This window comes from Halichoerus grypus, chromosome 3, assembly GCF_964656455.1.
Source record: "Halichoerus grypus chromosome 3, mHalGry1.hap1.1, whole genome shotgun sequence".
NCBI lineage: Eukaryota > Metazoa > Chordata > Mammalia > Carnivora > Phocidae > Halichoerus > Halichoerus grypus.
Window position 1 is genome coordinate 151226716 of NC_135714.1, and position 12692 is coordinate 151239407.

Below are 12692 nucleotides of genomic sequence, written 5' to 3' on the forward strand. Positions count from 1 at the left end.
GTGTGTGTGTGTGTGTGTGTGTGTGTGGTTACCTTGGGGCTTGCATATCTTATAGTTAAGGTAGTCTATGTTAAACTGATAACAACTTAAGCTCAATCACATACCAAAATTCTATACTTTATCTTTTCTTCAGCTCACATTTTATGTTATTGTCACAGTTTACATCTATTCTTATTGTGTATCCTTTGACATGTTTTATAGTTATAATTATTATGAATACTTTTATCTCTTTTATACTAGAATTAAAAGTGATTTACTCACCACAGAGTAATATCATATTCATATATATATGAATATATGTATGTGTATATATGAATATATGTATATATATTTATATATGAATATAAATGCATATATATTTATCTATTTCATGTTTTTTATGCTTTCATGTTGCTATTTAACATCCTTTTATTTCAACATGAAAAATTCATTTTAGCACTTCTCGTAAGGCAGTTCTAATGGTGATAAACTCCCTTAGCTTTTGTTTGTCTGGGCATATCTTTATGTCTCCTTTATTTTAAAAGACAATTTTGCCAAGTATAGTATTCTTGGTTGACAGGTTTTTTTTTTTCTTTAAACATTTTGACTTCATCATTTCACTGCCTCCAGACTTGCAAGATTTCTGTTCAAAATTTCACTCATAGTCTTATGGTGATTTTTTTTGTATGTGGCATATTGCTCTCTCTTGCCACTTTCAAAATTTTTTGTCTTTGACATTTTACAATTTGATTATAGTAAGTCTTAGCATGGATTTCTTTGGTTCCTCTTACTTGAGACATTTTGGGCTTTGTGCATCTGGATGCCCATTTCATTCCTTAGATTTGGGAAATTTTTAGCCATTATTTCTTCGAATGAGTTTTCTGGTCCTTTTTTTTTCTGATTCTGGGACTTTCATCACATGTATCTTGGTCTTCTTGCTGGTGTTCTGTAAGTCCTTTGTTTTCTTCATTCTTTTCCAGTATTTGTCTCTCTTTTGACTAAATAATTAGCCATGACCTGTCTAGGAGTCCAGTGATCCTTTTTTTTCTGCTTGATCTAGTCTGATGCCCTTTGTGGACTACCTGGTGTCACTGGGCCATGCTCAATCTGGAGACAGGAGGAACAGAAGCCAGAAGGCTTCTATCTCGTTATGTCATTTGGTAGAGGGATGGGAGATATCAGGCTTTATAACAAAGGCTCCTATTCTCTGCCTTAGTTGTTGAGCTGAAACTGGGTCAGAATTTTGGGATTTTGCTGCTGCCTCTGAAGGCAGATCAGTTAATAAGTTACTGGGATATTGATGAGGATTAGGCTGGCCTGTCAGGGCTATTATATTGTCAAAGTAGGGGAATTAAACAGGCCACTAGTGTACTGACTATGGACTATGTTTTGTTTTGGATTGGCCTATAAGTCTTTGAAGTTGCCACTCTGAATCACACGTGTCTTGGCTCAAGAGCAGGTGCTAGAACACCTTATTGGTCTTTTGTTGCATTTTCATTCTCTGTCATTTATTCAGAATGAGCAAACTATTCTTGAGTTTTTTGTCTATGCTGGTGGTTCTGTGTTAAAGACCTCTCCAGTACCCCGTTTGCATTATATACATGAGAAATTAAAAGAAAACTCAGTGAATTCACCTGGTTATCATTCCTCAAGTCTTGAGGTCTCTAGCCAGTCTGCCTTTTGATTTTTAGCTTTCAGAAGTTGTTTTATTTTTTTCATTGAATTATTTTCAGGGTATTTAGTTATATTTAGAGGGAACAAACAAGGAAACTGAGTTTATATGACCTTGTTCCAGAAACTAAATTGGCCACAATTTTCGAATAATGTTCTGCATTAAAAATGTAATAAACACTTTTGAGTAACACTCCAAGGAACAATAAAAGTCAAGTCAAACATTTTTGTTATATAAAGAATTAAGATAGACATTATAGAAGATACTAACATTTGTGAAAGACACAAATAATGCTCTTGAGTATTTCCAGTCTGAAAAGCCTAGTAAGGAGAATAATGTAGGGAAGAAAAAAAGAAATTGAAATAAACATTTTTGCTCTAGGGGGGTATATGGTAAGCACCATAAAAGAGATGAAAAAATAACATAAGAGTGCTTTTTAAAAGAATATGTCTCATAGGTAATGTTATAAGTAATTTATCACTTGAGTTTGAAAAAAAGAAGAGGTATTATTACTTATGACAACTTAGCATGTGTAAACTGAAACAATCTCAGCAATATATGATCACCTTACCCTTAAGACCCTTTTGTTTTGTTTTATTTTGTAAATGTTCATGATATGCATATTTATAGAATAATAAATCCTTATTTTCCCATCATCATTCCCAACCCTATTTTTTTTCACAATGTGTTCACATACTGAATTATTATTATTATCAAGGCAGTGTGTGTTCTAGCCAAAAGTACTAGGTTTACTAACTCTAAATCTATGGCCAGTTTTCATTCTTCTACATACCCTAAGCCCCTCTTCTAGAAGTTTCCTGAGTCATTTCCTTGATCAAAACACTAACTACTTTTATTGCATGCCTTTCTCCTTTTCTCCACCAGGCATAGACACTTTCATCCACATGTTGCTTTTTGTTTTACTTATAAGGCTGATACTCTAATGGTTCAACTCTGCCAGAAGACAGATTCTTAATAATTAGCCCTGCACACTGACCATCTCAGGCTAAGAAGCCAGAGCATCTATGACCCCCAGTTTTGCCTGCCTTCTTCTCTGGACTAATGTTTCCATAATGGTGATTTCATAATGACTATGATTAAAGTTCTGCTGGATGTGAGAATCATACTTCTGCTACACTGGCTTGGGGTGTTTCTGTCCTTTTGTGGACACACCCAGGCTGAGCACCCCCAATACCATAGTCCCCCAGAAGTGGTGATTCCTTTGAAGATACCTGGCACTGGCAGAGGCATGAAGCCTGCAGGCTGGCTCTCTTACAGCTTGCATTTTGGGGGCAAGAGACACATTGTCCACATGAAGGTCAAGAAGTATTTGCTGTCCAGACACCTCCCAGTGTTCACCTACATAGACCAAGGTGCTCTCGTTGAGGACCAACCCTTTGTTCAGAATGACTGCTACTATCATGGTTATGTGGAGGGGGACCCAGAATCCCTGGTTGCCCTCAGTTACTGTTTTGGTGGCTTTCAAGGATTGTTACAGATAAATGGCATTGCTTATGAAATTAAGCCCATGACTTTTTCTACTAAATTTGAACATCTAGTATATAAAATGGAGAGTGAGGAGACTGAATTTCCAGAAATGTACTCTGACTTTGTGCCAGAGGAAATTTTACCCCAACTGGAGTCTCAAGAGATTAATAATTCCACTCAGAAGCAAAGTAATTATGTGGCCTGGTGGCGCCATATGTTTCTTGTTGAACTAGTAGTGGTGGTGGACCATACTCTATATCTTCATATAAAAAAGAATATTTCAAAGTATAATGAAAATCTATATACTATGATAAATATAGTGGATTCCATTTATGAGGTATTGGGTATTAAAATGTTATTGTTTGGTATAGAGTTCTGGACTAAAAAAAACTACATTGAAGTTAATAATATAAGGAGATCTCTGACTTATTTTTGTGTTTGGAAAAATGATAACCTTGCTGCCCGCCTGCCACATGATGCTGCACATCTTTTTATAAATCAAACAGTACGAGGAATGAGTGGTTTAGGTTTTGTTAGAGGAGTGTGTCAACCACTCCGTAGCTGTGCAATTATTACTAACGTAGACAGAAGCTTGAACTCGATTGCAATTGCAATAGCTCATCATATTGGCCATAATTTGGGTATGTATCATGATGGTCATGACTGTTCATGTGGGTACTTAAAATGTATAATGCATACTTCAAACCCACCGATAACTTCATTTAGCAATTGTAGTCTTTCTTTTCTTTGGCTATATACTATAATAGAAGCAAAATGTATGCTCTACAATATATACACAAAGGATATATTTTCAAGAAAGCGTTGTGGGGATGGTATTGTTGAAGAAGAAGAGGAGTGTGACTGTGGACCTTTACAGAGTTGTGCAAAAGATGCCTGTTGTCTGTCAAACTGCACTATGACTTATGGATCTACTTGTGCTTTTGGACTTTGTTGCAAAGACTGCCAGTTATTACCATCTGGAAAAATGTGTAGAAAAGAGGTCAATGAATGTGATCTTCCAGAATGGTGCGATGGATTATCCCCTATGTGCCCAGATGATGTATATGTGGAGGATGGAATTCCCTGTAATGAAAGTGCCTATTGCTATGAAAAGAAATGTAATGACCGCAATGCTCTGTGTAGGCAGATTTTTGGCCAAGAGGCAAAGAGTGCAAGTCATAATTGCTACAAAAATATAAACACTCTTGGTGACCGTTTTGGTAACTGTGGTACCAAACTGTCTTCATATGTAAAATGTAATATCTCAGATATCCTGTGTGGCAGACTTCAGTGTACGGATGTGAAAGCAATTCCCTCTTTGAGGGACCATTCTACTGTGTATCAGTCTCACTTCAATGACAGCACCTGTTGGGGTCTTGACTACCACTTTGGGATGCCCAAACCTGATATTGGTTACGTGAATGATGGCACAGAGTGTGGCCCAGAACATGTCTGCATTCACAGGAAGTGTGTCCATATATCTCACTTGGATAGTAATTGTTCACCTAAGTTCTGTAACATGAGGGGCATTTGCAACAATAAACATCACTGCCATTGCAACTATATGTGGGACCCACCCAACTGCCTAATAAGGGGCAATGGAGGTAGTGTTGATAGTGGCCCGCCCCCTAAGAGAGAAAGGCTAAAGAAGAGTCACCTGTTAATATTCTCACTTTTTTGGTTGCTTCTCTTATTATGTTGTCTTCTTTACCTTTGTCTGAAGAGAAAAAAGAAAGAGGAAAAAGTTCCGACTCAACCTACAAAACCACCACAAAAGGTTCCAACACAACCTACAGAGCCACCACAAAAGGCTCCGAGTCAGATTGCAAGGCCACCGCAAAAAGCTCCGAGTCAGACGGCAAGGCCACCGCAAAAAGCTCCGAGTCAGACGGCAAGGCCACCGCAAAAAGCTCCGAGTCAGACAGCAAGGCCACCACAAAAGGCTCCAAAATCTCCGAGTCAGACTCCAAAAACACAGCAAAGTTTTCGGAGTCAATCTAGCATATCGGTTCGCCAGGGTCAAAGTGGGAAACAAAGGTCATCAAGCATAAAAAGTGTACCCAAATAAGTATTCATTAAAAAAAGGTAATCCCTGGAATATTTCTACTTACTCTTCATTATTTTAAGCAATTAGAAGACTCATTTTTCCTAAAATTTGTTTCTTTATATTTTCTGGGAAAAAACATGGCACATGGGTTGTGTACCAGTTTTTAAGTTATTGCTTCTCGGTTTCAAATCCCCTTCCCATTTTGTACATTCATTGCACGGACCACATTTCTGCTCTACCAGCCCTCTTCCTATAGGGATCTGCAACAGGGAGAATGAGTGAGAGTTTGGAAATATGGGAGTTCTATTTGCTTTCCATATGTCAATATCACCTCAATAACATGTTTTACACCGGCAGCTATACTTAGTTTTTATATGTATATAATACTTATTTGTATATATCTTATATATATCTGCATCTATACACACACACACACACACACACACACACACATATATATATATATATATTTTCTTTTTTTTTTTTTTAATTTACTCCAAACCAACTTCATTGTCAGCCTGAGAGATACCAGCATAGCTGTCTGGTGTGTCATCCTCAGAGTTCTGAGTCTCAGATCTTTGAGCTTTCTACTAACATCCCAAATCTTCACCAGCTTAGCAGAACCTACTGTCAGAGTTCTGAATCTCAGATCCATGCAGTCAGCCCTTCCGTCTTTAGATTTAAGTAACCCCCAAGCTTTTCCCTTTGCTCCTTAACTCTTTGAATGAAATTACAGTTAGTATTTCATGGCTACTCACCTGTTAGCATCACAATGTCTCCCTTAACTTGTTCTGTTCTTCTGTATATGTTTACCCAATTCTTATACTTAATTCTATCCCTCTAAAGTCACTGATGTGGTTTTACTTTTTCTGTCTGAATCCTGACTGTGACAGTACTAACCTTGGTATAATGAGGGAAGTGGAAGTGAGGAGGTGTCAGAAGTTTTTGTTTGAGATTTTCTTTACCACTGACCATTACCATCTTGAGTAAATTACTTAAATTTATTGCAATTTTCCAACCAAAAAAAGAAAGGATAGGATGATAATAACAGTTGTCTCTCAAATTTTGGGGTTTCTTTGCTTATAAAATGAGATTAAAAAATGCTTTCAATTCTAGGTAGGTCTTGGGAGATATGTGTTCTTTTTTTTTCCCTCAGAAAAAACTATAAAAACAATTGTATAATATCAAATACATTTTTTAATTATATTTTTAAAGTATCAAAGAACTGTGAAGGAAATGAAGATTAAAAGACTTAAAAACTACAAAGAAAAGAAAACAATTAAAAATGTTAATACTTTTTCCCCTGAAACAAAAGTGACTATTCTCTGTAATGTGATGATTCTGAATACAAAGTAAAGATCAACTTGGCCCTCCCAGTTAGAAGGCCTCTGTTGAAGAAAGAGAAACCTGAAAACTCTAGTGATAAAAGAGAACAGGTTGATAGATTAGACACTTACCAGACATCAGATTCAAAATCAGTTTTCTCTACATCACATTTGCTGATTTTATGTCCTCTGTGGGAGGCTGGGGAGTCAGGTTGAAGCTTTTAAAGGAAGAAATATCTATAATCTGTCGTACTCAGGAGACAAAGACCTAGTAGAAGGGGATTTTCCTAAAGGACATGTACTGCCTTCCCTTTAAAATACGGAACACTACATCAAAAACTAATGATGTAATGTATGGTGATTAACATAACATAATAAAATTTAAAAAATTAAAAATTAAAAAAATAAAATATTAACCTGATTTTGAAGGAGATTGGGATATAAGGTAAAGAATTGAGTTTTGAAGATTTGAGTATCAGAACCTAATCACCAATTGCTTTTATAGCTGAGAAAATAGAGGCATAGGGGCTCTCAATAGAAGGTACAGTAAGATATCTGTGTCTTGCTAAAACTACATTGTTTTCTGACCAAACTCAATTGCTATTGTATTGCAATTATCAGTCACTCAGCTTATCTTCCAAACATAAGAAAGATGAAAACTTCTGAAGTCAAAGGTAATTCTATCCTGAACTCCTATGGTTCTCTATATAACATGTAGCAGACAATTAAAAATTTTCACACATATGAAGAGGAAGAAATTATGGCCAATAATAAAGAGAAAACAACAACAGCAGTAAAAGAGAAGCTAGAAGTCATCTAACTAAAAGATGATCCAGAGAGTGGAAAAGATGATAATGAACAAAAACCCACCATGATTACTATTTTAGAGAAACTGAACGAAAAACAAATGAACTATGTGAAAGAGGATAGATTCATTTCACCAGAAAATTAGAATCTATTCAAGGTTATCAAATATATATTCTAGAGCTGAAAAAATAAAATATCTAAATTTAGGAAATTAGTGAACACTTTGAGTTATAGATTGCATTGTTCAATTAACTGTATTATTAACTAGAAGAACAGTCAGTGAAAAAAATCAATTACACACATGGCAAAAATATTAAAGATTAAGATAAGTGATATGTGAAACATATCAATAAACCTAAAATCATTAAAATAGAGTCTCAGTTGAGGAGGAGAAAGATAATTGAATAGAAATAATTAAAAAAAGGTAAGTCAGAGAACTTCCCAGAAGCATGGAAACACACCATCTCACTACTTCAAAAAACTCAATGAATTTCAAGCAGTGTAAACACACAAACACACACCTAAGAATATCATAGTAAAACTTGAAAACCAGACACTGAGAAATATTTAGAGCAGCCAGATATATAATATCATAGCTTAAAAGGAATGACAATTAAATAGTTGGCTGACCTCAACAAAAAGTTTGAATGCGGAAGATAATGGAATAAGATATTTACTCTGTAAATATAATTGCCAAATTAGAATTCTTTAGTTTGTGAAAACAACCTTCAAGAATATAGGAGAACAACTGGGCACCGGGTGCCTCGGTCGTTAAGCGTCTGCCTTTGGCTCAGGTCATCACCCCGGGGTCCTGGAATCGAGTCCTGCATTGGGCTCTCTGCTCAGCGGGGAGCCTGCTTCTCCTTCTCCCCCTGCCTGCCTCTCTGCCTACTTGTGCTCTCTCTCTCTGTCAAATAAAGAAAATCTTAAAACAAAAAAAATAATAAAGGAGAACAAAACTTTCTTTTGGTAAAAAAATCATTGCCAGCAGTTAGCACTCAAAGAAATATGTTTCTTTTCAGTCAGTAAAAACATGATACCAGGAAGAAGCATGAATGTGCAGGTGAGTATAAAATACACAAGAAACACTAAATATGTGGATAAAATAATTCAAATTAATATACAAAACAATACTAACAGTATCTTATGGATTAAAAATATGTACAAAACAAAATGCAAACATATTTATCACAAAAGCTGGGGGGCATGCAAATTAAGTTAACAGGTCTAAGCATCTAGCAGCACTAGGAAGATGTAAATTAATGATATGGATTGTAATACATGACATTGAAAATGCATGACACAATCTTTAAGGTAACTATGAAAATGATAAGATTATGTAAATATAAGAAATTGAAGAAAAAAGGCACAATAAATGGTATTTGATTACTGTAGATATAAGCAAGTGAGGAAAACAAACATAATTCAGATATGTGAAAATGGTAAAAAAACAACTGTGGTAGATATAAGGCCTATGTAAAATGAATTACATTAAGTAAAAGACTGACATATTTCAGAATGTAAAAATCTAGTAGTATAAAATCTAATAGAATGCTGTTTACTAAAAACAATTTCAAAATAAAGACCTAGAGGGTGTTAAAACTTGAAAAATAAATTTATGCAATATTAACCAAGTTAATTTAGTGCTAATTCTCTTATCGTCTGATAATGAACACTTTGAGGCACAAAGCATTGCTAGAAATAAGGGGGAATATTTTGTAATGATAAAAGTCAAATCATTGGGAGATAGGACATCTTCAATGTGTAAGCATCCACTAATATAACTTCAAATATATAAGGAAAATTATGGAGATAGAAAAATCCACAATCACCAAGAGGGACAATTTAACCCAATTCTCCTAATAGTGAGAGTAAATATAGACAATAAATCTGCAGGATAAGATTTTCAGTACATAAGTAACAAACTAGATCTATTATATATATAAAGAAAGGGAATACTAAACTCAAAAGTGGCTAAATTAACTTTTATTCATCTGCATATAGACTGTTACCAAAGGCCACCTTTGCAGCCAGAAAGAAAGCCCCAGCAAATTTCATATTGTTTTAATCAAGAAGAGCAGTTTCTCTAAACCTTATATATTTAACCTAGAAGTCAATCTCATTAAAGATAACTAGAAAAACTCCAATTGCCTGGTACAATCCTGACACTGGTATACATCTGATTACCAACTAAGATTTTGTACCCAATTCTAATGTACAGCGGCGGTACCGTACACCACCAACTAATTCTCTTATACCAGCTAGCTATTCCACAGCTCAACTCAATTCTAACCCTGTCTACTGGGAGATAGCACCATTTCACACAGGTTAAGGGCTGAAGCTTATGAGACTGCTTGTTCCCCAATTTGTCATCTGTACTTCTGACAGACCAGCTATAGTTTGGAGGTTCCAATGAGCCCCTCCTCGGGCTTGATTAATTTGCTAGAGTAGCTTACAGAGAAAAATTGTACTTACTAGATTATGGTTTTATTGTAAAAGTATATAATGCAAGAACAGCTAGATAGAAGAGATGCATAGGGCAAGGTAAGTGGGAAGGGGAAAGGGGCTTTAATGTTCTCCTCAGGCACAACACTTTCTGTGCCCTACCATGTATTCACCAACCCAGAAGCTCTCCAAACCCTGTTCTTTTGGAGTTTTATGGAGGCTTTATTACGTAGGCATGATTAATTTAATCATTGGCCATTGGTAATTGAACTCAATCTCCAGCTCCTCTTTCCTCCACAGAAGTGGTGGTGGGGGACAGGTGAGACTGAAAGTTTCAACTCTCTAATCACATTGTTGGCTACCCTGACAGCCAGCCACCATCCTTATGTGATTTCCAAATGTAGCCTCGTTAACACAGCCAAAAGACAACTGTATTGTTCTCACTTAGGAAATTTTAAGGGTTTAGGAGCTCTGCCAAAAATAAAGATGAAGGTCAAATATTTATTTTTATTACAAATCATAATATATCACAGCTGGAAATAAAAGAATATATTTTTAATAATCTATATGACAAGGAGGAATAAAATAAAAATTAAATTTTTGAACTGAAATGCAAATAACTACAGTATATTAAGTTACATAGTATTCAACTAAAGCAGTGTTTTAAGGAAAATGTAGTCTTATATGCCTATGTTAAAAAAAAAAAGGAAAAGATTGAAGATGCATTAATTTAACTTTCCATGTCAAAAAACTAGGAAAATAGCATCACTTTAGATCTAAGGTAATTATAGTCATAATAAAACTAGGAGAAAAAAAATCAATGAAATTAAAACAGATGCACAATGGAGAAAATCAGCAAAGATAAAATTTGATTCATATAATTAAAATATTATAAAACCTTCATTTGACTCATGAAGAAAATAAAGAGAGAAAATACAGGTTACCATAAACAGAAATGAAAAGGGGACATCACAAAAGAGCATATATAATGAAAATTTAGGAAGTATTTTGCCAATAAACTTGATTTGGATAAATAAATAAGTTTACTGAACAATCTAAATTACCAAGCCTACATTAGAAATAAATATTAAAGAGACTGAATTAGTTTTCAAAGAAGCGGCCAGTCCCAGATAACTTTTTCAGTCAAATATTACAAAAACATAAGAAATATACACCATTAATTTTGCAAGAACTTTAGGGGAAATAACGAATGGCTCAAAACTCTATGAGTCTTGGGGTATCTTAATTCTCAGGTGTGACTGGGCAAAATTTGCAAAGCAATTTCTTTTATGAGAGTTGATCTAACATATTTTTTAATATTTTATTTATTTGAGAGAGAGCAGGAGAAAGTGAGTTCAAGTGGGGGGGCAAGGGCAGAGGGAGAGGGAGAAGCAGATTCCCCACTGAGCAGGGAGCCCAATGCAGGGCTCAATTCCAGGACCCTGGGATCATGACCTGAACTGAAGGCAGACACTTAACTGACTGAGACACCCAGGTGCCTAGATCTAGTATTCTTAAAATGTTTATACAGCAAATAAATTTCAGTGTTTTTTTGTAAACAAGAATGTATCATCATGATCAAATTGTCTAAGTTTTAGGTATTTTTGATTTAAAAAAAATCTCTATAATTCACATTAACAGTAACTGAGAAAAATATATTTTAATAGATGCCCACTCTCATTTCTATTCAACATACTACCGGAAATACTAGTCAGAGCAATTTAGCAAGAAAAAGAAATAAAAGGCATTCAAATAATAAAAAAGAACAAGTAAAATTGTCTCTATTCACATATGTCATAATATTATCTGTAGAAAATGTTAAGAACTTTATAAAAGAACTGTTAGAACTAATAAACTCAGTAAAATTACAGGACACAAAGTCAACATGCAAAAATAGTTTTTCTTCAATGCAATAATAACTATCTGAAAAAAAATTTTAAATAAGCCCATATAAAATAGCTTTACCTAGAAGTAAATTTAACCAAAAAAGGTGAAAGACCTGTATATGGAAAACTATGAAATATCAATGAAAGAAATTGAAGAAGACACAAATAAATCAAAAGATATTTTGTACTCATGGATTGGAAGAATTAATATTGTTAAAATGAACATACTACCCAAAGCAATCTACAGAGTCAATGCAATCTCTATCAAAATTCGAATGACATTTTTCACAGAAACAAACATTCCTAAAAGTTGTATAGAACCACAAAAGACTCCAAATGTTCAAAGCAATCTTGAGAAAGAAGAACGAAGTTGGAGGCATCACAGTTCCTGATTTCAAATTATATTACAAAACTATAGTAATAAAGAAAGTATGATATAGTCATAAAAACATATATAGATCAATGGAACAAAATAGCACAGAAGTAAATCCATAGATGAATGGTCAATTAATCTATGACAAAAAGCCAAGAATATACAATGGAGAAAGGATAATCTGTTCAATGAATGATGTTGGCAAAACTGGGACAGTCACATGCAAAAGAATAAAACTGGATAACTATTTTATGCCATACACAAAAATAAATTCAAAATGGATTAAAGACTAGAATGTAAGACCTGTAACCACAAAATTTTTAGAAGAAAACATAAGGGTAGGCTCCTTGACATTGATCTTGGCAGTGATTTTTTTTTTTTATTTGACAACAAAAGCAAAGGCAACAAAAGCAAAGGCAACAAAAACAAATTAAATAAATGGGATTAAATTAACTAAAAAGCTTCTCTACAGCAAAGGAAACCAATGAAATAAAAAAGCAACCTACCAAATGAGAGAATATATTTGCAAATCATGTATTTGATAAGGAGTAAATATCCAAAATACATAAAGAACTCAAACAAATACAAAAAATAACAATCATATTTAAAAATTAAGCAGTGTCTGAGTAGACATTTTTCCAAATAAAACATACAGATGGACAACAGGTAC

At 34.4% G+C, this 12692-nt stretch overlaps 1 protein-coding gene across 1 annotated transcript; it reads left to right on the forward strand.

The window, feature by feature from the left end:
* Positions 1-2720: 2720 nt before the first annotated feature.
* ADAM29 (ADAM metallopeptidase domain 29) lies at positions 2721-5207 on the forward strand (the record flags this gene model as incomplete). The annotated part of the gene is made up of 1 exon (XM_036092447.2): positions 2721-5207. A coding segment is annotated over one exon (2487 nt), but the record flags the coding sequence as incomplete, so codon positions are not given.
* Positions 5208-12692: the final 7485 nt, after the last annotated feature.